Source organism: Echeneis naucrates, chromosome 5 (genome assembly GCF_900963305.1).
Source record: "Echeneis naucrates chromosome 5, fEcheNa1.1, whole genome shotgun sequence".
In the NCBI taxonomy this organism is placed as follows: domain Eukaryota; kingdom Metazoa; phylum Chordata; class Actinopteri; order Carangiformes; family Echeneidae; genus Echeneis; species Echeneis naucrates.
The window spans coordinates 25,890,856-25,915,500 of NC_042515.1; the positions used below are offsets into that span (position 1 = coordinate 25,890,856).

General features: G+C 39.0%; 3 protein-coding genes across 12 annotated transcripts in view; all 3 read right to left on the reverse strand.

Annotated features, from left to right (window-relative positions):
* The window catches only part of setd5 (SET domain containing 5), a 33,377-nt gene extending 24,173 nt beyond the window's left edge, over positions 1-9,204 (reverse strand). For all 4 annotated transcript variants that reach the window (XM_029501699.1, XM_029501697.1, XM_029501701.1 and 1 more), the window contains exon 1: positions 8,791-9,204. The gene's annotated coding sequence lies outside the window, so the exon portion shown is untranslated. The remainder of the gene's footprint in view (positions 1-8,790) is intronic.
* A 1,747-nt stretch (positions 9,205-10,951) lies between these two features.
* LOC115044267 (probable peptidyl-tRNA hydrolase 2) lies at positions 10,952-19,193 on the reverse strand. 3 transcript variants are annotated; one of them, XM_029503235.1, is made up of 7 exons: positions 19,163-19,193; positions 15,392-15,520; positions 14,664-14,735; positions 14,480-14,554; positions 13,619-13,716; positions 12,435-12,549; positions 10,952-12,057 (listed from the first exon to the last, which is right to left on the reverse strand). In XM_029503235.1, the coding sequence occupies exons 1-7, from the start codon at positions 19,181-19,183 to the stop codon at positions 11,971-11,973; spliced, it is 597 nt and encodes a 198-aa protein (XP_029359095.1). In that variant the 5' UTR covers positions 19,184-19,193; the 3' UTR covers positions 10,952-11,970. The 3 variants fall into 3 exon arrangements, with proteins under 3 accessions (XP_029359095.1, XP_029359098.1, XP_029359097.1); XM_029503238.1 differs by lacking the exon at positions 19,163-19,193 and adding an exon at positions 16,186-16,833 and having other exon boundaries at positions 15,392-15,505; XM_029503237.1 differs by lacking the exon at positions 19,163-19,193 and adding an exon at positions 16,186-16,832.
* A 2,807-nt stretch (positions 19,194-22,000) lies between these two features.
* The window catches only part of plxnb1b (plexin b1b), a 63,862-nt gene continuing 61,217 nt past the window's right edge, over positions 22,001-24,645 (reverse strand). For all 5 annotated transcript variants that reach the window (XM_029501438.1, XM_029501436.1, XM_029501437.1 and 2 more), the window contains one exon: positions 22,001-24,311. In XM_029501438.1, coding sequence (XP_029357298.1) covers positions 24,207-24,311 — 105 coding nt within the window. In that variant the 3' untranslated portion in view covers positions 22,001-24,206. The remainder of the gene's footprint in view (positions 24,312-24,645) is intronic.

Below are 24,645 nucleotides of genomic sequence, written 5' to 3' on the forward strand. Positions count from 1 at the left end.
TGGCACTGTTATTGTCAATTACTCTATTTCGGTATCAGACAGTAGTCCCTTTCCCGGAGTCAAAAATCCAATGTGTTTGTGTCATCAACAATGATGAAATAATGCCAGCAATGAGAGATTGAGTCTGATGTATATTATTTCTATATTACTTGTGTTCACACAAATAATATACAATGTGCTGAAATGTTGTACACTGGAGTGCTCCCAAAACTGGCACTCCAGCTTCCACAAAAATCCAGTTTTCCTCTCATGTTCAAATTTCTGCCTCTTTCACTGAGCACCGAGGCAACAGCCCAGCACTGGTCCGACAGTTTGTCTTTGGTGCCATGATACTACAGGTTACTTTCTGACCTCATTTCATAAGAAAAGCAAGACTTTTAAGTCAGGGGAGAGACAGGGAGGGAGAAGGGATGTTAGTTATTCTGTAACAGTTTTTTTTTTTTTTGACCTGACTGGAAATCTGGATATTAAGATTGAGAGTTTGGTGAGAGGAATTTTATCTACACACTAGGGCACCACATCTCCACACAGTCAGCTGAAAGACTTTAATAAATGTCATTTGCGATTTTCTTGTTAACATTATCATGAAATCATTACCACTCTAATATCTTTGCTAAAGTGACATCCACTTTGTAGAAAAGCTGGAAATTGAGGAAAACCTTTGGTACAAAATAATTAGGTATAAGATTTTATATCTTTATATCTATCTGGGGAACCAGCCATTTAAAAAAAATAAATAAATAAATGTATTTTATACTGACCAGCCATCTTCAGATGGAGGACAAACACGCAGCTATAGGGATCATCCCATGGAGTTACAGAGCAGGCGCAAGCAGAGGAGAGTTTGGCTACTGTGTCAGTTCCCTTCCCCTGTTTAGAACTACTGTCAGCATCTTAGTTTATGCATGGGCAAATATCAGTTAATGCCTGTATTATTTTGTTATGTTTTTTTTTTTTTTTTTACTTATTTTGGGGTTTAACTCACTTATTGTGTTTACATGGTCTTTAGTATCCTGGTTTTGAGGCTTATCCTGGCTTTGAGCATAACTGGGATATGACGTTTACATGGAACACAGAGAAACCCGGTTATTCATATTCCTGCATACATGATGAATATCAGTAACTAGTTTTCTGATCACTGCATCTTATCCGTGCAGGCGTGTTTCATCTTCTGTTTGCTGTTGCTGCTCAAAAGATTGAGCGGGAACCGTAAAATAAAATAAAAATGTGACCTCTGTGGCTTCTAGTGGGCTTAGCCTTGTTCAGTACTCATGCAGCATTACAGCTTTGGCTCATCCACTTCATCTGCAGCAATGGGAGGCGAGAGCAACAACAGATATTGAATATATCATCTACGTTGCTAGGTATTCGTTGCCGCCATGTTTTTATATCTGGCGCGTCTGGCGGCGCCTGCGCAGACATTGTGCAGCCCCCTGAAACTGGGATACAGTGTATACATGCTGCAGTATCCTGGCTTCTATCGGAGTACTCCAGGTGGCAAAGGCGGCAAAAGAGCATAACCCGGTTTCTGAATTCAGGATATGGTGTTTACATGCACAAACACAAAAACGGGGTACTTCAAAAACCCAATACTACTAAAGACCATATAAACACGGTAACTGTTGCAGGTTTGGTGGCAGCGTGGCCACTGTGTTTCACCACTTCGCTGGGCAGGCGAGTAGTGTTTTTAGTGCTATAAATGACAGAAAATTGGTGAAAAATAGCATACCTGAGTCTTTGCATGGGTTTTGTTTTATACCAATGGCAGCTGGGCCCACGCCGATAAATACCTGTCTACCACAGAGTCATTTGACCTGAGTGTGAATCAGTGTGAAACACTGAGGGTCAGTAGTGGAAGGGGAAGGGGAAGGGGGTCCTAATCATTTCTTTTCCTAAACTAAACTCTGAACAGATCATAATGTTGCATGGTCAAAATACTGTTTTAAGATTCAATAGGAGGCAATAATCAATGAAGAATACAGCATCTGACCTACAATGCTAAAAAAAAAAACAAAAAACAAAACAAAACAAAGGCAATTCAAATATTTTCACTTTGAATTGATTAAACTGATTGTTTCAACATTCTAATAATTTCACTCCATTTATAAGCAAGTCATTATAGTGATAAGCACAACCTTACTGCTGCCTTCCTCCTTGTATTTTCCTCTCAAAAATGCATGCTATTTTAATTAAAAAAAGGTTTTTTAAAATCACTTGCATGTGTGCCTTGTAATGAAGCCCTAAATTGGCCATATGAATACAGTATCAATCAACCTGGTCCAATTAAAGGTGTCTATGACTGCCTAACATGGCAAATTGGTCTATTCCACAAAAGGTTCAAATAGACTTCTAGTGCGAGATATAAAAATTTTTCGTTTGAATAGCTCACACAGTATGCACCTATGCTTTTCTAAACCTCCATAACACATCCAGTTCAGTGAGACTGCAACAGCCCCCTCAGTCTGCCCCCGCATGCATGCTTACTTACTGCACAAGGCAGGATATGAATATATTTGCCGTTCCTTAGCACTACGCAGGTCGACCTACACTCTGAGCTACAGCAAAAGGAAACTGAATATGAAGAACAAGGAACTCAATAGGACTTTCTGTTAATTGGATATGTGGCAAGGGAGAAGGCAAAGCTTGTTGTAGATCCTATTTTACATACATCAGCATGGGCAGTATAAAGGCAACGTAGGTATATTCATGACGAATAAGTTATATAATTTGAACATTACAGTTTGATTCATAACTTCTACTTTCACAGCGACATAACAGTTTGAGCATAATGAACAAGTAAAAATAGGCAACAGACAGAATTACAAATAAGAAGTGCAAACATCTGCATTGTGAAGACACAGTCCTATTATGACAGCATTTTCACAACCTAATTTAAAACGTGTCCTGACACCCTAGAACTCTCTGGACAACACTAAAAGCAATTAGTAATATTAAGATGCACCCAGGCACGTAGCTCAGTGGTAGAGCACGTGCTTTGCATGCAGCCACAACGCAAAACCAGTAGTAGGCTTATGGGTTTCCCATGGGTTTAGGAGGGGCATCTGGCATAAAAAGCAGCCAAATCAATCATGTAAGTCATACAGCTGACTTACTGTGGCGATCCCAAGCAGGAAAAAGCACCCCCCCCCCCAAAAAAAAAAAAGTAATATTCAGATCCAAACCAATTTTTAGACACAGTTACAAAGCACAAGAACAGCCTAAAACAGCTAAAAAAATAATGGAGATGTGCTCAAAAGGTACAATAAACTTTGTAAGAAACTGCTCACAATAAAAAAAGAAAAAAGTTGGTATTCAAGGGTTGGATATGTCAGTCAAAACAAATGATTTGTGGAAATTATGTAAACAAATGGCATTGCAGGAAAAAAAATGTGCATTATATTTCAGAGGGCCTGCAGATTTATATTGTTACCGGATAAAACTTTTGTTTCAATTACAGAAGTATGGTCCACCATTGACACAATAATAAGTTGTTCGCACCAAATAAGCAATGAGAGCCACACGCAATGGAGAACAAAGGCCAGGTTAGTTCTTTATGAGAAGTGGGGGAGAGAGCAGTTGACAGCAGGGCCAGCATGACACAAAATCAATCATCTGTTTGAGGGCAAACAAGCCATCCTCTGTCTGTTCAAGACCCACTAAATTAGAGATACTGCAAAATAGTGCTGCCGTTTGGGGTTGGCATCTTCTTTTAAAGCTGTTTCTGTTGCCCGTAAACCTTAAAGGTCTAAGTGAAAGGAGGCTATGCTTCTATGAATTGTAGAAAATAAATTAACACCTTTCATGTATGCCAAACCAAGAAAGCAGCAATTCATAAACTTTAAAAAGGGGACAATTTGTCATCGTTGTTGCAGTATCCCCTCTTAAGTCACACCTATCACTAAATGTGGCTCATGATTTCCAAGTGATCTTACTGCATGACATTTCTATTTCCTCTTCTGGCCATCCTATTCAGGGACAAAAGGATTGCCTTGGCTCCATCTCAGGACAACTTTGCAGCAGAACACGGTATATGAAACTCACGAATGAAAAATGACAAGGTGTCACTCAATTAAAAAGCATTGAGATTTGAAAGTCATGGAGTCATTGGAACTGGCCCTCCCTCACCAATTAAGATTAATTTAATTAATTCAATGCTATAAGCCTAAAATGTCTCAAGGAAAGAGGCTAAATTATAGAAAAAGCATTTCTAACGCCAGTGGTGGAAAATTCGGTTATGAATTAACAAGTACCAATCATAAGTTAGAAACATAATCTTAGTTCAGAAAGTTTTAAAACAAGTAAATGTCCATGGACTCCATTTTATATTAAAGGAACCAAAACTCCCTCCTCACGTTCCTCCCAACAGGAACCGTTTGCTCAAGGTACTTGAAAAGTTATGCTACTTGAGAGAATACTGAGGGAAAGGCCGGATATTTATACCTCGCCCTCCTCCCTCTTTAACCCTGCTGCCCTTGGTTTTTCCCTCTGTTCTGCTCCTTGTTTGTGCTCTCTCCCTACCTGAAAACACCCTCAAGGCAAACATAATTGAAATATGATTTGCTTTAGATTTTGCAATCCCAAATTACCTAAATATCTTTAAAATTGATAATTTACTTTTCCTTTTTTGGCCTCATACAAAAGAAAAAAAAATGGTAAAGGATGTGAAAATCAAGAAAGAGGAGGGCTAATGTGGTGAGGCTTAAAATGGCTACCTGTAATTCAGATGGAGACAGAAACAAACTCTAGATATTGCTGAGAGTCCATTGTGCTACACACATAACATATCACAAAAAAGCAGGAGAGGCAGCATGACCAACAGAAAATGAAATAAAGAAGAAAATATTAGGGTGCGATAAAACAAGAGGAAGCAGAGAGAGGGAGAGAAAGATTATTAGATAGATTGCCTGCCTCACCCCCTTTTGGCCTTGTTTTTTCCCCAGCCTCCTCCTCCTCCATTATTCTCCCAAGAAGCATTGCTTCTCAGCACAAAACAGAATTACCCAGCACAGCCCACTGCAACACCACTCCCCCTGTGCCAAGAAAATACTGCGCCCCATTGGAGCAACTCCAGAACTCATACACCAATAAGAATACTCCAATGAAGCAGGCGTCAGAGCGACTTGTTTTTAACCCCATTGTGCAAGACAGTAGGCACACAACACACAGCAGCTGCTTATGAGAAGCTACAGATAGGGGAAGGTACATAGGTTGGTGATGTCTGATCTGTTCCAGAAATAAAATAGAAAGGTAGAGGTTACCTCAAGTCTGTTAGTCTCTTATCTACATGATATTAATTAAAAGTGAACAACCAAAACAGCAACAAAAAACCCATAAAAATAACATGTTTGTTTCTTAAATGCTATCTTGTATATAAATATTGTTAATAAATATGCAAATTTGTCATGAGCCATTTCATCACTAAAAATAAACTGAGGTCAAATGGCAATTCAGAAGCTTTTGCTAAACACATTTGCTCCTCATTTGAGTTAATTTGCTCTTTCTACATCCATACAGGTGTAGATTAGCAATACTGGCTTGGCATAACACACATGAAGCTTTTAACATTTCAATAGCTACACCTACCCTCAGTGTAATGACGTGTCTTCCCATGCAAATGAGACACAAAAAATACACGGTTTTCTGTATCTCAATCCTGTTGTTTTGCAAATTAACCAATGTCCTACTTAACTCTTTTCAGTGCATGTACATAAAAAACTCACTTTGAAATTCCATTTAAAACATAGTCCAGATTCATTGAAAAAGTGCTCGTCCATTCTCATCATGTTTTCAAAAATCTGTTGTCCAATAGTCAAATTTTCTGGCTTATGTCACTCTGTATATTAATGACACAGACTATCTCCTTAATAAACAGAACAATCTGCAAGGCTATTGTTGCATGTCAAACTCAATCCTTGATTCTCAGAAGTTTCAGGTGGCAGTATGAGAAAAATTATCTTCATCTTGCAGACAGACAAACAAGCAGTACAGTTTTTTTTTTGTTTTGTTTTTTTTTTTTAAGATTGCTCACTTTCACCAATTGCTTAAATGCCACTTACACGTGTATTTCACTCATTGCTTGAAAGCCCATATGGCTCATCAGTTTACACCAGAATAACAAAAGGCAGTCAGAGTGCATTCTTAGCTTTCCCAGGATGGCCTTTTGAGTTTAGAAGGTACACCATTGTGTTGACTGTGTTCCATATGCGCATTTCATTTTTCCTTGGCTGTATACAAGTATTTTTCCTTGTTACAGATCACTGTTTTTTTTTCTTCAAGATAACAAGAAGGGTCAGGTCAAGGGTAGTGCAGAAGGCTCTCGTGTTTTGAATGGTTCTGAGAAGACATGTTGGTAAGACTCTGTCCACACAGGCCATTATAGGATGTAAAAGACGTGCAAAGAATGCATACGCAGTTCACATGCAGCGAAAATAAGACTCACTACACTGTTATCTATCTTATAATGCACTTCAAAACAAAAAAATCAAAATACTTGGCACTGACTGAATCTTTATACACAAGGTTGGGGAGGTTACTCTTGAAGCACCACATTCATTTTCTAAATGCAAGTAGATTAGGTAAATTAATTTTTAGGGAAATCTGATTCACTATCAGATATATACTTGGTTAGTGAGCACAGTACTTCAAGCAACACATGTAGATAAAAGCATTTATCCCCAAACATAGCTTGTATGGCACATATATTTGCACCATACAAGCTATGCTGTATAGGTATATATATATATATAGGTATATATATATAGGTATATATATATATATATATATATATATATATATATATATATATATATATATATATTCTGTGCCCATTGCTTCTGCCTTCAACCACTCCAGTATTCATGGTGCAGCTGAGTTGAACACAGTGAGCACTGTTAGAGCAACCATTGTACTCAACCATATGAGGTTCAAAGAAATTAAAAACCTTACAAAAACATGTCACAATAAGATGAGGGCCAATTTTGTCTGTGTGCACTTTGTCAGTACTACAGTTAAAAGGGGTGATTGCAAGGTCATTTGTTCTTAGGCCTCCTGTGCCAAAAACTTCAACCACACTAAGATATTTAAGTCTTTAAATTTTGATCTCTTAAGTCGGGGGTGGATAATACATTCCCAAAATCAAGACCAAATGACAAAAATTATACACTACTGCACAATGGTGTTTAAAATATAACTGCTACGATGTCCCTAACTCCTAACTAAACTTGCTATTTCTACATTGCAGATAAACAATGGTTCTAACACTTGCTCGCACGTCGGTTTAAAAAAAAATGGAGGCTAAAAAAGGAAACAAGAACTCCCCTTCAAAATACCACCCATATCTCTTAACCGCCACCGAGGTTGGGGGTTGGTAGATGGGGGAGGTGAAGAACAGCAAGTCACTACCCAACAGATCTAGTTTTCTGATTGTTAAATTCCTTCGACCAAGAAAACAACAAGCACAAACGGAGGAAATACAACAGATCAGCGCAGTTTACACGACTAGACTAAGTTAAATTAGAGCCTAACAAAATGCATTAACGCGCTGGAGCAAACGATGATGCAGACACCATATTTTGTTTAGAAAATTAATAATTTAATACACACACAGCTTACTGCTTTGTAAACGAGTTTTCGTTTGTGTACACAACGTGTATGACCTAACGTTGGTTATGGTTCCAAGTTCGAACCTAGGACACAATCAGTTGGAAAACATCCAAAAAGTTAGCTAAATGGCTAGTTTAGCATTTGTTGCCTGTGGCTTGTCTGCTAACGTTAACCAGCAGCTGGCTGCCTTGCTAGCACGAATCTCCAATAATGATCAAATTTCAAAATTTTCTTTGAGTACTATGATTACATCAAACAGTTTTGCTCACAAGACGCAATTTTAATTTTTAATATACCGCTCGCAAAAGTGTAATCCAACGAATTCTTTATTTTGACAAAATAAGTTTGGCATTACCAAACGCCGTCTAAATTTACACTTGGACCCCAATAGATCCATTACACCTGCATTAAAGTTAGATTTTACCTAATAATAGCAATACAACATAACACACATATAAAGCTCCCATTATATGCTACTGATTTCGATTTATCCATTGCATTTGAGGGTATGTTAAGCCTCTACAGTAACAAACAATGAAACTTGCTGAACAAAGATTTATTTATTAATGCTTAAAACGCCAGTTATACGTGTCTTTGTCAGTTTGGTGCAAAAACCGATTCTCTAATTAACAGTACAACGTGATAGCAGTTGTCAAGATTGACTGCTAATTTCTCTTATTAAAAATAGGGGGAAATGAAGAACCCCCCCCCCCCCCCACCACCACCACCACCACCATCAAACATCCCCACAGCCGAAACGTTGCAATACTAAAAGCTCTTGAAAACTTGAAAGCGGCATGAAGCGCTGTTGGCACCATTGTTGCTTCAAGTCATGCTATGATTGCTGTAAAGCTAATAAAGTAATGTGGAGGATTCCCAGAATAACGAGCTTGTCATGAAGAACAACACGACGACATGATCGAAATCGAGAAAGATCAGTCTTTATACAGCCAGCAGAAAAGCAGACCATCACCACGGGAACGTTTCAGTCATCCAAGCAACCAACTTAAAAGTAGAAAGATTGAGGGGCAACCAATCTGATCAAGTAAACCTGGATGGAAGCTATGTGGTTAGCTATGAGGCTATGTTGGTTAACTTATAACACGGTTAATTTGTGCCTGCAATGTACATTGAGCCTGTTTACATCGTGGATAACATTAATAAACATTACAGATTTTAGGTACTCACCTAAAGAGGCATTCCAAACTTGTACAAACGAGGCAAATTCATGTACAGTAGGAGGTCAGAGTATCCCAACATGAAATCCACAGTAGGCCTGTATCTCGGCCTCGGAGTTTCCTGTATCCTTTGCCCTTAAAAGTAGCTTCCTCTCCAAGGGTAGGAAACAAACTTATTTATGTGTCTCCAACGCATAGGCAAAAAGTTAAATTCCCTGCCCTGTTAGGATTCAGTGTATCCATTGAGTTGCTATTACAGGTCCTCGGTAGATTAATCCATTTATTTGGTGTGTTGTATGTTTACAGTCGCTGTTTATACTGGGTTATATGCTGGTCTATGTCACACAGGGCTCTGATTCTGTCTCAGGTCCTTACATTCGCACAGGCGCCCATCCCCCTCCTCACCGGCATCGCGGGTTCCAGTGAAACTGACACACAACCAAACTACGGGGCTTCCCTGGCGGCTGAGCACGGGTTCTCTCCTTGGGCGGCCCTTCCTGCGAAGTCCCTCCTATCGCCAATGATTTGACAACAAGGTGTCAGTCTTGTTATACACGGGCTATACATTGAAGCCATTGGTGAAGCGCAGCACAGATCCTTTCTATTCACGTGAATTACGTAGCTCGGGCCAGTTATTACCTTGCAGAGGGGTGTGAAAATTTAGTTCATTATCATGAGCGAGTAACGTTGGCTAACAAGAAGAAGAGCTAAAGAGAGCTGGATTCGGGACTTGACACCCAGCCGAGGATTTATACTTCTAAGGCTTCGGAGATTAAATTCAAATGCCATGGAGATCATTTTAATCCGTTAGAGGAATTGTATTTTGTATGTATTAAAGGGTTACCTTCACCTTGTATTTACTGGTGGAGGAGCTGTAACACGAATGTAAAGTAGCAAGCGTTGGCGTCTCAGGGGCGCCCAATTCCAGGGACACCAAAGGCAGGATTAGCCCTTTGGGTCAGCCCCACCTATCGGTATGTCAGATTAATGGACAATGAGGTGACGCTCTTGTAGCATCTAGTGGTCTAGTCAGGGTTGGACAGGAAAATTCACCAGAGCTCCTTACACCTTTCGCATTACTTAACCCTCCTACTTCTTTTCCTGCTGCCTAAATCAGACTCTTCCCATATTTACTGACAGAGATAGTGACAGACATAAGAGGGCCGTCAGGAGCAACGGTCCAGTGCATCAACAACAATAAATAAATAAAAATTCCGAAGTGAAGAAACTGTCGAAATAATAGCACAACTAGTGTGATCGCGTTCACCTTCATAGAGACGAGACTTCGCCCTTGCTTTTTTGAGGAGAGACTGCTTTAACGGAATACTACAAACAATGAGGTACTGAATCAGAAATTAATAGGTTAATTTTGCTAAATAGCAACAACTAATATTTTTTAAAGAGGATTGTAACATTTATATACAGTAGTAACAATGACGCAATTGGTTTCTTGTCGTGTCATGAGACCTGGAAGGAGGGTTTGGATTGGATTATCTGTGGTGATAAATGCTAACGTCATTTGTTGCAGAGGTCTGACGAGTCGTGAGATAGATGCTACAATTTTCATTCCAGCTGAAAGGCCTATGACTGAGATTCATTAGGCCTGCAGTAAACTAAACTGCCGTTTCATCGCGACAAGTAGCAAAATAATGACCATACTCAGCAATGTGTCAAAATTGAATTCTAATGAGAATTTTATAAACTGCGAACGAATTTAATCGGTGAATTTAAAACTAACAAAGGCATATACATGTGAATTGACACATCTTCCTGAAGCGTTGGCAGTCCTAACCCTTCTTGATAGAACGACCAGAGTAAATTTCCCAAAAACCTTGATGAAGTTAAAGGTTGAATTACGTTTTCCACCAAGACTAGAGTAGCCATGTCTCACAAAGCCATCCTACTCTGCAACATGGCCGTATTTGACCCTCCCCCACACTGCTCTCACCGCCGGTACTAGAGCGTAATTACCTGAAAACAACACAGAAGCAGCTTGTTATTTGATGTGGAGGCATTTTAATTGATTCGGTCCGAAACACTCGCAAACATAATAAGACACGAGAGGTATCGAGGACAATTTTGTGATTCCAACGGTCAAATACACATTCCATATTGCATGCATGGAACTGCCACGAGTTGTAACCCCCCCCCCCCCCCACCCACCCAAAAAAAAAAAAAAAAACAACTTCGACTAGATTTTAATTGAGTGGCAGCTCATGCCCACAAATATTTGTTACTGAGAGCAAGACGCACAAAATATTCTTTGCGTAGTAAGATTACTGTGCATGACTGTACACATCGACAATAGTAAATAGTAAATTGCATCATCTCAACCTGCACGTACATCATATTTATTATTCTAACATATCCATCACTATATCTGAGTGCATAAAAGATGAAAAGAAACCTAAAATCATGATGTAAGATATTTTCTTTAACATAAAATAATGTATATAATAATAGAATAGTTGTGTATACTTTTAGCACAGATATCACAGATAATTGTTACTGGCTTAAACATGCAAATGTATACAAAATTGTCATATTTTAATAAGATAAGTTATATACTATATTGGATAGCACTCGTTCAATTAATTGGTGCTTATAGACATAAAATTATTTAAATGTGAAAAATCTGTATTCACGTGTCATTCATATACAGGTTAACCTTCATGAAAGGAGGAGTGAATAGAACGGGCAAATATGACATCTGCTGTGGGTATAATTCAGTTACAATAGGCATCAGTCATGGTGCCTTGAATTAGCAGAACTTTAATTTTGGTTTACTATCAAAACTGTGATTTGGACCAATCTGAAACTGCACAATTAGATGAGTCTAAAACAAAAATCAATAAGAAAAAAAGACTCTAAGCTAAGATGTCTTTTTAGAAAAGTTAAAGGTTACCAGAAAAGTAAATTTTAACTACTTTCAACTTGTTTTGTGACTCACTGGTCTTTCTTCTGTTGTCAATTACCAACACCGCAGCTCACACATTAAATTAAAGGGTAAAAAATGGCTGAGAGTGTTCATTTTCTAGTGCTGGGACATGTTTTATTTCCCCTTATTCTTTATGTCTCTTCTAAAGGTTGTTTCACTCTTGCTTGCAACAATTTCCCTGATGATGGGATATTTCTGCCCTCTGTTGGTTGCTTTGTTACACTGCAGGGCTCTCCCTCTGATTTGAACCCCTCACAGCAACTTCAGACTTCCAGTAACATTGTTTACAATCTCCTCCTCACCCATGATGGCCAAGACAGTGCGGGACCCAGCCTCCACCTACCAAATACCATAGGGATCAGTTTAGTGCATATTCTCAAGTGTGTTCACACCAGGGTAGTGACTGGCAGTCAAACATACATTTATAGCAGAGGTCTCCAAATCCGGTCCTGGAGAGCTACTGTCCTGCATTTTAGATGTTTCCTGCACACCTGACTCAAATGATCAGCTCACCATCAAGCTCTGCTGAAGACTGATCAGGAGCCACTCATTTGAAACAGGTGTGTTTGAGCAGGAAACATCTAAAACATGCAGGACAGTAGCTCTCCAAGACCGGATTTGGCGATCTCTGATTTAAAGTCATTATATCACTATTAGTAGTCAAACAATATCATATGATTACTGGTGCAATTTTGGAAATGTCATGTGTCCCTTACCTGGGTAAGCCCAGCATCATGAACCAGGTAAGTGGGCAAGCTTAGGCTCATTGCCAGGGCCTGCAGCTCCAGTAGATGAGCCACATTGGTACCCTGGACTACAACCTTCTTGGCTCTGTTTCAAAACCAATGTTTTTTTCATTATTATTGAGACATAATTATTCCACAAAACTATGATGGCAAAACACAAAACAAGTGAAAACACACACACCAAAAAAAAAAAAAAAAAAAAAAAAAAAAAACAGCAAAACAAACACACAATTAACATCACCTGCACATCTACTTGTGAAGGTAAATACTGCCAAATATGGCAGTAGTAGTCATCGTTCTAGTTTAGAATGGGGTTAAAATGTGACCTCAGTGACTTTGACCTTGGTGTGATTTTTGGTTACCAGTTTTTATTCAGAATGACACAAAAGCAAAGAAAATTCAATTAGTAGCAGAATTTGGCATCATCGCCACGAATCCATGACACTATCAAGATACTGTTGTCCCAAGAACATTTATACACGATCGTTTAAAAAAGTACAAATGTTACTGGTCAGTATTACTGGTCACGGTGCAATAGTGTGGAGAACACTTCGGGCCCTGAATAGCAGTCATTCTTTTAAGGAGTATATACAACCCGTTTAGGCCGCAATTGACTCACCTTCAAATGCTTTCAGCATAATGGGTGTCTTAAGGCAAAATCTGCCTCAAACAAGTTTAACAGACATGGCAATGAATTGTCCTCAGTGTCCTCACCAGTTCCCATATCAAAATACAATATAATACCTTTGGGATGTAAAATTAGGGATTTGTAGCACAGCTTTGCAGATGAAGAATAAACTGAAATGATGACCAACATGTTTCCAACATCTCATCAAATCCTTTCCACAAAAAACTGAGGCTGAATGAGGGCCCAGGGAACTAAGAGTGGTTATTATATTCCCAATAATGCGCTCTGTGAATTTATATCAAAACATTTACTTGGAAAGCCATGTTAAAGTTTTTCAAGATTATTCTTAGATTATTCAAGATATTTAAGTCAGTCAGTTTTTTTTTTTATATAACATTTTCGATAGCTACATTGTAGAGTTCATTCCTACCTCTAATGCCTTTCAGGACTTGTTAACTATTAAGTGTAAGTTAATTGCATTATTAATTAGACTATAATAAGACTATAATTAATAAGACTAACATACCCACTGTGGTCCCACTTCCAGGCCATCTCCCTCCAGCTGTTCTTCTCCTGTAAAGCCTGATACAAACCCACAGCAGCATGGCCAACCTGGGCTGCCACCTGCACCAACACACAGAACGGATCTATCATAACTAAACAGCAATTTGGCAAAGTGTTCTATACTACTGAAAATGTGCTGTTTCTGACCAAGCTCAAATTAAAGTAACAACCAGAACCTGAAAGACATAGCTACATTAAAAATAATGGATTTGGAAATTCAACCTAAGCTTGGCATCTGCAATGGAACAGGGCAGAGAGCAACTGACAAGACCACTGTCCATTTCTACTTGAAGCAAAGCCCATAGAAAGCGCACCAACTAAAAAACCTGGAAAAGCGCCACTCATGCAAATTAATGACAGGTTTTATGAAATAATGGTAGACATAGCAGCTCCACATTAGTATAAAACTAGAGAAAGGGGTAAGGGGTAATTAAATGCAAATTCATCAGAGCTGAAAAACATGAACAACTCACAAGTTATTTAAGTTTCTTTGAGTTGAACAGCAAACCACTGCTGAGTGGTTGTAAAATAAAATTCCAAAAAAATTAAGGCAGACATAAATCCCACATCAGATTTTTTATCCAATAATTCAAGTTGAAATTCTTTACTGATGCACACTATAATTTCTCATGTAAAACTCAAATCATGCAAAAATTGTGAATTGAAGCCATTGTCAAACCATTAACAAAATGCTATCTCTGAAATATAACTAACTTGCTGTTACACTGTGACAGTGAAGTGTTCCCTTCTTTTTCTCAACAGCGTACTTCCTGTAAGATACATCACATACTTGAACATGATATATCTGCACCAATGGACCTACCTTTCCAATACCCATGGCAAGGTCCATATTCACCACAAATACCATTTTGAACATTAGGTCATCATCTCCTTCCTCCTGTAGGTCAGTGTACAAAAAGAGAGACTGAGATATGGTTTTGGGCAAACTCCACAAGGTCTAATGTACCAATGTGTACCTGTGGGGACTAAGGCTAGCTTATGGGCACCTCATTCTCCAGCTTGTTGAAGTAGTACATTGCAGCCTCCTCAGCAGAAACGTTCTGAGTATGCAGGAGTGCCTGATGTCATAAGAAACAAACAAATAAAAAAAATGAACAAGGAATTATTACATTGAAATACATTTGGATGGCTTAAGTTAAACTAGGTGATACATTTATTTAATACATTTTTTTTAGCAGTTTCATACTGCTAACAATAAAATCTTTGAGCTCAGCAACGACCTGATTTGACACTGCCAGAGTATCAAACTTGCAGTTACAGCCTCAGTTAGAAAGAGTTCTAGTCTAAAAGGAGCAAGGACCATATTACAGTTGATTACAGTTGTTGAGGACATTCATCATTAAATTCTAAAGTTGCAATAGTTTTGCATCAAAATCGATTTGAGGATAATATAAGGTAACAATGTACACTTTGCATTAGTGAATTTAAATTTTTGGCATGAATGTTGACATCAACAGAGGTTAGCAATGGGAGCATTCACAGCACATTCCATGGAGAGATAGTTCTATTATAGGCAGTGTTGGTGACCGAGTAATGGACAGCATCCAAATTCAGTTAAGATTAGGCATTAATTGTCCTCCAGGCATCTCAGTAATATTTCCTGCCAATTTGGGTTTTCAGAATTGTCAATATCTCCATCTATCATTATTACAATTGGATGTTAATGTAATCCTAATGCTTAAATAAGCTCCATACCATGTGTGTACTAGCCCACCTGTTTTGCTGCCTCTTCTGGGATGTCCAGCTCTCTGAGCTGCTGCAGAAACACAGGATTAACATCCTGTGAGTTTAAGTTTGGTCCTGACTGGTCTGATGGCTCCATTCGAGACTGCAGACAAGAAAACTGAGAAAACATGTTTTGGAAACAAAAACCCACATGAAATTTAAGGTGCAAAATTAAATTGACAAAAGCTACCACATGATGGCAAAAAAGAGAGGCTTCTGATAATGATACTCGTATTTCTATATCAATACTGAAGTCGCTATATCCCTGAATAGGAAAAGCTTTACAAGGTAGAAGAATAAACTGTCACGCGCTTTTCAGTGTCTCATAATCGGTCGCAGTATTTTATGGACAAATATTAATTCAGAAACAGTCGAATGTTAACGCACGTAAAGTCTTACTAATCAACGAATAAAGTGTGTCTTCACGGTTACCATTCTTTACGAAGTGACCGTGACAGCTAAATATAGCAATGCTCCGGGCAGCCACAAAGTCATAAAAGAGTGTTACACGCAAAAGATGTGGTGAGCTTAGTTCGTCGGCATTTTTGCATCAGATAGGTTATACAACACTTAAATATTCGTAGAAAACAATGCAGTTAACAGTGGCAAAGTTCACTTTCATTCAGAGGGCTAGGTATTTTCGGTAAGAATATCAATCATGAATTATATTAAGTTGATTTTGCAAATCAACCAGAGAAAAAAAACGCAAACAATTGCGAATTTATGTAACATTAGCATTAGCTGTACAAGCGGCAGTCAAGCGAGTTGCCCGTAGTTGTTTACCTGTTCTATACAGCGAGCTCGGGAAAATGAACGACGACGAATCTTGGTTTCCACAGATCTGTTTTATCCAGTGAAGGACGTTCAGTCGTGTATTAAATTGTCAACAGCGATAAGCAATTTTGAAAAATGTGTTTGGTAGCACAGGATGTCTTGTCTTGTTGACTGGGCGACTGCGTTATTAATTACGTAGTGATGACACAAGCGTGCATAAAGCGCCTACTGGGTCATAAACATGGGTGTATGCTAACCATCAAAATCTTAGCAGTACTATTACAACCCCTATGTTGGTGGCTTCAGCTGTACGCTGGAGCTATTAGCGAACGATAAACAAAGTGACAACAAGCTTAATTCGCGCCAATGGCGGCGAGCTGTAACACTTCCGGTGGCAGCCTCAGCTACCGCTACGTTGACTGTGTTAATCGTGATGAATAACTGGATGTTAAATATGGCGCCCATTCAGTCAAATTCGAATGGTTCGTGAGACGCAAACGCCGAAAAACAGACTGGCTTCTGGGTTACTTTTAAATTATGCAGCACCTAATAAAAGTATGGCAACCTCCGTGAAAAACTTGCTAACAGCTTTCGGGCGCTGTTCGCTTAACACTGTACTGCTGGTGGGCCTCGGAGACGCATGACAAGACCTTTACAGTGCTTGAAACCATAGGCGTTTCTAGACCGTTTTTGGGGGTGCACCAGCACCTCTAAAATTCAAGAGATTTTTTATACCGCATGTCCATGTTTTGAAGAAATGTCAAAACCATATACAGTATATTATTTGAACGTTATATTTTAACAACAAAAATACATCAGCACCCGCTTCTCCCCCCGCTTCGAAAATGGTTTGATCCACCCCATCCCTCCTCTCCTGCCTCTGAGCGCTTTCAGTGTTGCCAACTTAATCACCTTGTTGCTAGATTTAGCGACTTTATAGTACCCCTTTAGTGACATTTTTGTCAAAATATCGACTACCGACAAATCTAGTAACTTTTTCAGGTGTTAATGGAGACTTTTCTGGTGGACACTGACATGAAAGCCCACATCACTCTGCAGTTGTCAAAGAGCAGCAGTAGTGGGTGCTGCTATGACCCCCGTCCCAAAGCCCACACAGCGCTCAAACTCACAGTGGCCTCCTCCAAATGCAGTCAGTGCATAAAGGAGATTGCAGACTGCACATGAATTGCGCACACGCAGAGCCACCGCAGATCCCGGACTGGATGTAAATGCAAAGTTTCCCCGTGAAAGGGTGTTCGATTACCCTATATTCTACCATTGACCACAATACAGGACAAAACTGTCTTAGCCTATGTAATGTGCCTCTCGAAAAAGCATTAAAGTCATTAAGTTATTTAGAGAAGTGGCAAGAAGAAGAAAGAATCAACAGAAGACAGTTCATTTATAGCTCTAAACATACTTCAAGTGTTTTTTTTTTTCTCCCACGACGTGAGACTCTCTCCTACAGCGTCCATTACAGTTACAGGCATATAGGCAATGCATTATGCAAATGCGGTTCATCTGCTGAGCGTTAACAATCCCCTTCGAGAGTGTAAGGTGTAAGTACCTGGCCTAAACCAGGATATGCGACATATTTCTTTACCTACCACTACCAATCAATACCAATATCATCACCAGCAGCGACTTGCGGTGAGGTTTGTGGTTGGGGACGCACTGACTCGCAAGTCAAATTTCCAAACATAATGCTAATAGTATAGCTTAAATTCACAATTCAGTTGGCTGATTTTATACTGACTGCTAGTTATTTTTCATATCAGAAATCCTTACCCACAAGTAGGGCTGCATTTGGCAGTTAAATTTATTGCGACTCAGAGGGAGCATATTTGCTCTTGCAATATCACAGTACATAAACATTAAATACAAACAAAGGTAAAGAGTGGTGTGCAAAAAACAGATTTCAGATTCTGACAAAAAAAATGTGACAACACAACCAGTTTGAATTCAAACCCATTTTTGTCCTAAACGGAACTATTCCTGTTGTTTTTAAAAGCTTTAAGATAAAACCTGAGGGTTGTTAATTTGTCAGTAATCACAAGCTTATTATACATTATCCCGCAATTCCTTAATGTGGAAACCAAATCCTTCATGTTCAGGATGAAAATCCAGTGCAGTTGTTACATTGATGTTCTTTGAATTTTTGCAAGAGTAAACTTGAACTGTAGGCTCACTATCACTCCCCTTCCTTGAGGCAGCAGTACTGGCTGCCTTTTTCTTGTGGGGTCATGTTACATCAATTAACTTAAATATTACACACATACTAGAAATACATTGCTGAACACTATGGAAATTAAGACATATAATAAACGTGTCTCATGATTATATGATTATATATGGATATTCATGAATTCTGTACTACAGCTCAACTCCATGAACTTCATGCTGCAACATGTTCCTGCCTACGCCCCCCCTCCCAAATGCCTATCTCACTCTCTCTCTCCCACTCTCAACCCAACCGGTCGAGGCAGATGGCTGCCCCCCCTGAGCCTGGTTCTGTTCGAGGTTTCTGCCTCTTAAAGGAAGTTTTTCCTTGCCACTGTTGCCAAGTGCTTGCTCATCGGGGGATCTGTTGGGTCTCTTTAAATAAATGTATAAAGAGTTTGGTCTAGACCTGCTCTTGATGTAACTTTGTTATGATTTGGCACTATACAAATAAATCTGATTGATTTCATTTGATTTGATTTGGATATCTTAGAAACATACAGAGGAATGGCAACAAGCACGCGCCAAATACACGCGCTCAATCCAGTTTGTGAGGGATTGCACAATCTGGGGTGAGGCACGGCTCACTGCCTCATCTCTCGTCTCTCCGTTGTATTTGAACAGGAAACACAGAATTACAGCGATTTTGACTATAAAAATGATCAAAACTTATGGGAATCACACCGAAATTGCATTGAAAGCACAGACGAATGGACAAATATTAACAATATTTTATTATTTCTTTTTTACTTCTCATGAGCCTCACCTGCCTCCCCTGATCGCACATCCATGTTGAGTCTTCTCCGGGTTGCACACTTCCTCCTCTTGTTATCTGAGTCCATTCTCGCGATCAGCCCCTAGCGGCTGTTGATGATCGATGTTTTCTGTGAAAGAGAAAGGAGAACAGACACAAACCACAAACCCCACAACCACAGTGTATCTCCTTCATTCAGCAATTAGAATACACTGTATATAGATATTTCGTAAAAAGTGTTTTTCCAATCATGTCTATACGCTATCCTTATTACATTGTGCAGTAGCTCCTTCATTCGTGTGGGTGTCACTCTCTATCATAAGTAGTTAATTAAATCCAAATTGCATAATAAAGGTATAAAAACATTTAAGAGGTATACAATCAGATATTAAAACAATAAGTGGTTCATAAGGTTAAAACAGCATAATTATCCACCCTTACAAAAGTGTGTGAGTAACATAAGGTCAGATATCCCGACAGTCGACATCAACCCCTAATAAAAAAAGAAAAAAAGAGGTAAAAAGAGGTAATACCCGTATCGTTAGGTTAGGTGATGATTTGTGACTGGAGTTGGCTGGCTAGTTGTTAGATTGCAGTGTCCTGTGAGGTAAAGCCAGAAGGTGTCAGGGATGTACTGTGTAGGACCGAATGTCAGTTTTGCTGACTTTTCTCCAATACACAGTGTTGCATAATGGTGTTACTGGTTTCACTACATTTCTCAGTAGCGTGGTCGCAACGTCGCTGTTTTCCACATCAAACATCTTTTCAGTAGTGAAGCTATTTTACGGATCAAATAACGCGATAGCCTACACAGAAGCTACATTTCCCCAGACGTTTCAATTTTTTTTTTAAATGCAGCGGAGTTTCTGCGGTAACCATGACACCGCTACTCCACGTGACGTTTCGTACCAGTCCTGCTGCAGCAGGGCGGCCTACAGTGACGGAAGAGGGGGAGAGAGCTTTCTGAAATATCTGAATGTTTTCTCTTAAATTCTGCTTTGATGTCACCTGTCATTTAAACAGGGCTGTTACCATTTAAATAAAGAATAAATAAATAAATAAACAAACGAACGGGCAACAAGTTTAACCCCACCAATTGTAGACCCAAAGTTGCCCTTGCCTTGATTCATTGGGAACAGCTGTTTTAAAATATTTTAATCAACAAACCTGGTTTGTGGACAGTCATGGCTAAGACAAAAGCTACTCAAGTCATGAAAGGGCTGTTAGGCCATATCTGAATGTTTTCAAGTTCCAGTGCCTGGAACTTGTTGGTTAAATAAAAGTAACTATGAAAAAATTTACCAGTGGTATGAATAATTCTGGGCTTAACCTTGTGTGTATATGTGTGTGTGTGTGTGTGTGTGTGTGTGTGTGTGTTCTTTAGTAAAAAATTTAGGAGAGAACATTATTTGATACAGCACTTTCATACACCAGTTACTGGTGGGAAAAAAAACAGTAACTGTGGAATTGTAAGAAAATGAAATTAAATGTCTTCATTGATACCAGATGGTAAATTTGTTGCGCAGACAGGAACTCAGCAATCCCAATAAAAATAGCAGCCACACAATAGACATAACAGACAATGACAATGAGTCATAGAAAAGTCTTTTTACATCTCCCTGGATTAAACTAAGATTCAATATGAACAAGAACAAAATCACCTTATGGTTTTGCTATTTAGCATCACAACTGCTGTGGATATGAAGTGACTTCTATACAGTTTTGTCCTACCGTTAGCTACCACAAAATGAAAGCCTGAGCGAAGGAGCTGGAACTCACCATGCAAAGGATGTAAGCAGTCATTAAGAATAGCTCTAGCTTTGTGCTGCAGCTGTGTGTCATAGAGGGCTGTCACGGTGAATTGAGGCTCCCCAATTAGCCTTTCAGCCCATTTGACAACTTGATTCAGGGAACTTTTGTTGTGTAGTGACAAGTTACCAAACCAGGACACCACAGCGAAAGATAACACAGACTCAATAAAGGCTCGATAAAATAGGATAAGCATAGTCTTGTCAATATTAAATGGGACCCTAACCCTAACCCACCAGATTCTGGCTCTGCTGAAAGTGCTCAATAAGCCTTGTGGCTAAAATGTGAGGTTGGATAGTGTTAAAAGCTGATGAAAAATCGATAAAAGTCAGTCTAACGTGGGTTTTGTTCCCCTCCAGATGTTTGAATTAAAGGTTTAGCAGGGTTAGTATGGCATCTTCAACAACTCTGTGGGTCCTGTGTGCAAACTGCATGGTCAAGTGCATGTACAGTCCTCCCTAGAAGTTCTGACTTGACAAGTTTTTCAAACGATTTCATTAAAAGAGAGGTGAGGGTACCCGGTCTAAAATCATTCAGATTTTAGGTCTGTTGACTTTAGGAACAGGTATAATCTCTGCGTGTTTTCACAATCTGGCCATCTTTTGCTGACTCAGTGGCACATTAAAAATGTGATGAAAGATAGGGTTCAATTGTTTTGCGCATGATTTAAGTAATATACCACTTATTTTATCAGGCCCAGGGCTTTTATTTGCTTTAAGAGAGAGGAGACACTTGTCTGTGTTGATAATTTTTAAGATTGTCTCTCAAACTCTTAACTTCCTAGCTGAAGTTGAACTGATCAAATCGTAGATAGAATTTATTAAGAGCACTGTCTAAATCACAGTTTCACCCAAAACCACTGATGGTGATGTAAGTGCTCTTTGTCTGTTTTATGCCTGCCATCGTCTTCATCCAGGGACCAGGGAACAGAAAAGTTATTCTCTGCTAGTTTGCTCTGGATTTGTTCTGTTTTGTCTGTAAAAAATTCAGTTCTCAGCTAAATTCACCCATGAAACACAAATGCTTAATTACATCAGTATATGTTGTTTGCAATCTTTTTTATTAAACATGTTAAATCACTAGTTACATGTTTTAAAATCAGTATTATATTAACACAAATTAAGAAAGATCCTTAAAACTGCCCCCTGAAGAGCTTCCTCTGTATTGCCAAATTTATACAGCCTGCTAATTACAGTTTTGCTCACATGCCATCACTGTGCTTATATACCCATTTGAGGTGCGTCAAGCAGAACAAACCATTTGATCGTGTGGTAATCAACTTGTGGGAAACACTCTGGTATGCTGTTTCTGAACCAAGGCACAACATACTCAACTGGAACATGCAACTTATGACTGGTATTAAACCTCATTACTTTGTCTGTAGATTTGATTTGAGTACTGGTGAATTTGAGCTTTGAACGTGGCACTAAATTTAGTCAAAATCTCACCATTGTCCTCCATTTTGGATTTTAAAAAAAGTACATATAAATTGCAAGGTAAAGTAGTTCCATAGGAAACACTCTTTAAAGGCGAGACAGGGTTTGACAAAAGACCAGCTTTGATTCAGGTAAAACCATTTGCAGCCATCCTGCCCCATCACAGTTGATCGGTTTCTGGCATTCAAACAACAAACAAATGAGCAGAAAAAAGCCCCAAAACATCAGCGAACATTAGCATTTTTATAAAGTCTTTGAAAACCAGAACAGTGAAAAGGTCAATGACATATTCAGAACCTGTAGTTCCAATAAGTAACTCAATGTGTAACCTTGATGAATTTCAACCAACAAATTTCAACAGACCTTCCACACATGAAGCAGTGAAACCTTACGTTCAATACGCTATACCAACCACATACAATTACCTCAATATAGAGAAGAGCAAGGTCAAACATAATATATTGTTCAAAATGTGAGAAAATATACATAAGAGAAAAAGACAATCCACAAACACTAAGACACACTTGGATTCCATTTCATTAATATGTGTTTCTTTATGGAAGAATATTTGTTTTTTACTCTAAATCTTTCCAGTGACTTGATCACTATATACACATCCACACAAAAAAGTAAAAAAGCAAATAGTATGGTGACCGTTAATCTGGCCTAAAGTACCTTAAAATATCTCAATATGCAGGTTCTGACATCTAACCTCTAACAAATGAAAGAAAGAAACGAACTAGAAATGTCTACAGCACATATGTGTGGGTACGTCTACTGCTCCAAATGAAATGTGCCAGTGCTGTGGTACATGAATGAGGACAGATTTGAGTTGTACTGCTGTGCTGGTAGTGCCAGCTATCTTCACTGGTATATTGTAGTGTTTTTAGTTGGAGCAATAACTTCACGGAAAGAGAGAGATTGATGCAGCACAGTGAATGAGGTAGAGAGATGCAGTGACTTGGTAATTCGCGCAAGTGAAGTAAACATTGTTGAGACCAATAAGTTTTCTTCTAAAACATAAGCAGAGTCCAGATCTGAAGATCAGCTCAATATATGTTCAAAAACTTTCCCCCTGTAAAATCCAAAATGGAACAACTAGTTAGTCTAATAAATTGTACAAGTAACCAGACATTAAGATGTACACTAACCAGGGAAATGCAGTTACTATAACTGTGCACACCCGTACTCCCACATAACACGCACACCCGTACTCCCACATAACACACACACACACACACACACACACACACACACTACTTCTAGTCATGCAGCAGTGGACACAAGGCATAAGGGCTACTCATTAAATTTACTGGTGGTTATTAATAACATAAAATCCTTAGTGAGTGTCTGGGAATAAACAGTTTTTTGTACATGAAATCTGCTATGTAAGACACTTTTTTAAGTCCAGCAGGATTTGAATTGATAAGACCTACATTTTTAAATAGCATGGCGGCCTGACTGGTCTCTGACATGTCCCTTCTTTCTTTCTTTTTGTGTCCATGTGCTATCATACATGCTCAGGGCCACACAGGTTCTGGATACCACAGGCCAATCCTTAATGCGCGCACACACACACACACACACACACACACACACACAAAGACAAAAAGTTGAGATATGAACTTCTATCTTCTGATCTGACAAAAGTTTCTTACAAAAAAGTAAAAAAGATGCCACTGTCTATATTCTCATCTGTTTGTCCTTTGCTCTCTTGCTTTTGTTCAACATGCAGGCATCAAGTTTATTAACTTGCCTCCCACACATACAGTTTGTTCTATTTACTTTAACACCGCTGGGTTTTTCCTTTGTCACAAGTCAGTGACTTTATTCTCCACAGCAGCAGCAATTTGCTGCAGTCTGTAGCCAAGCTGCATCTTTTGGGACATTGTGTCCTCCTCCAGTGCTGTGATGATCTGATGAGAAGATGACAAATTGGTGGTGAAAAGAGAGAGAGCTTAAGAGTAGAAAAGTCTACGAGACATACACTCACCGGCCACTTTATTAGGTACACCTGTCCAACTGCTCGTTAACACTTAATTTCTAATCAGCCAATCACATGGCGGCAACTCAGTGCATTTAGGCATGTAGACATGGTCAAGACAATCTCCTGCAGTTCAAACCGAGCATCAGTATGGGGAAGAAAGGTGATTTGAGTGACTTTGAACGTGGCATGGTTGTTGGTGCCAGAAGGGCTGGTCTGAGTATTTCAGAAACTGCTGATCTACTGGGATTTTCACGCACAACCAT

What these genes read in the sequence shown, in the direction of transcription:
- LOC115044267 (XM_029503235.1), bottom strand. Translation starts at nt 19,183, where the DNA reads ATGTGCGATCAGGGGAGGCAG. An exon ending in TGGAAGTGGGACCACAGTGG is followed by an intron (nt 12,550 to 13,618) that starts GTATGTTAGTCT and finishes GTTTTGAAACAG; the next exon opens with AGCCAAGAAGGTTGTAGTCC. An exon ending in ATGATGCTGGGCTTACCCAG is followed by an intron (nt 12,058 to 12,434) that starts GTAAGGGACACA and finishes GGTATTTGGTAG; the next exon opens with GTGGAGGCTGGGTCCCGCAC.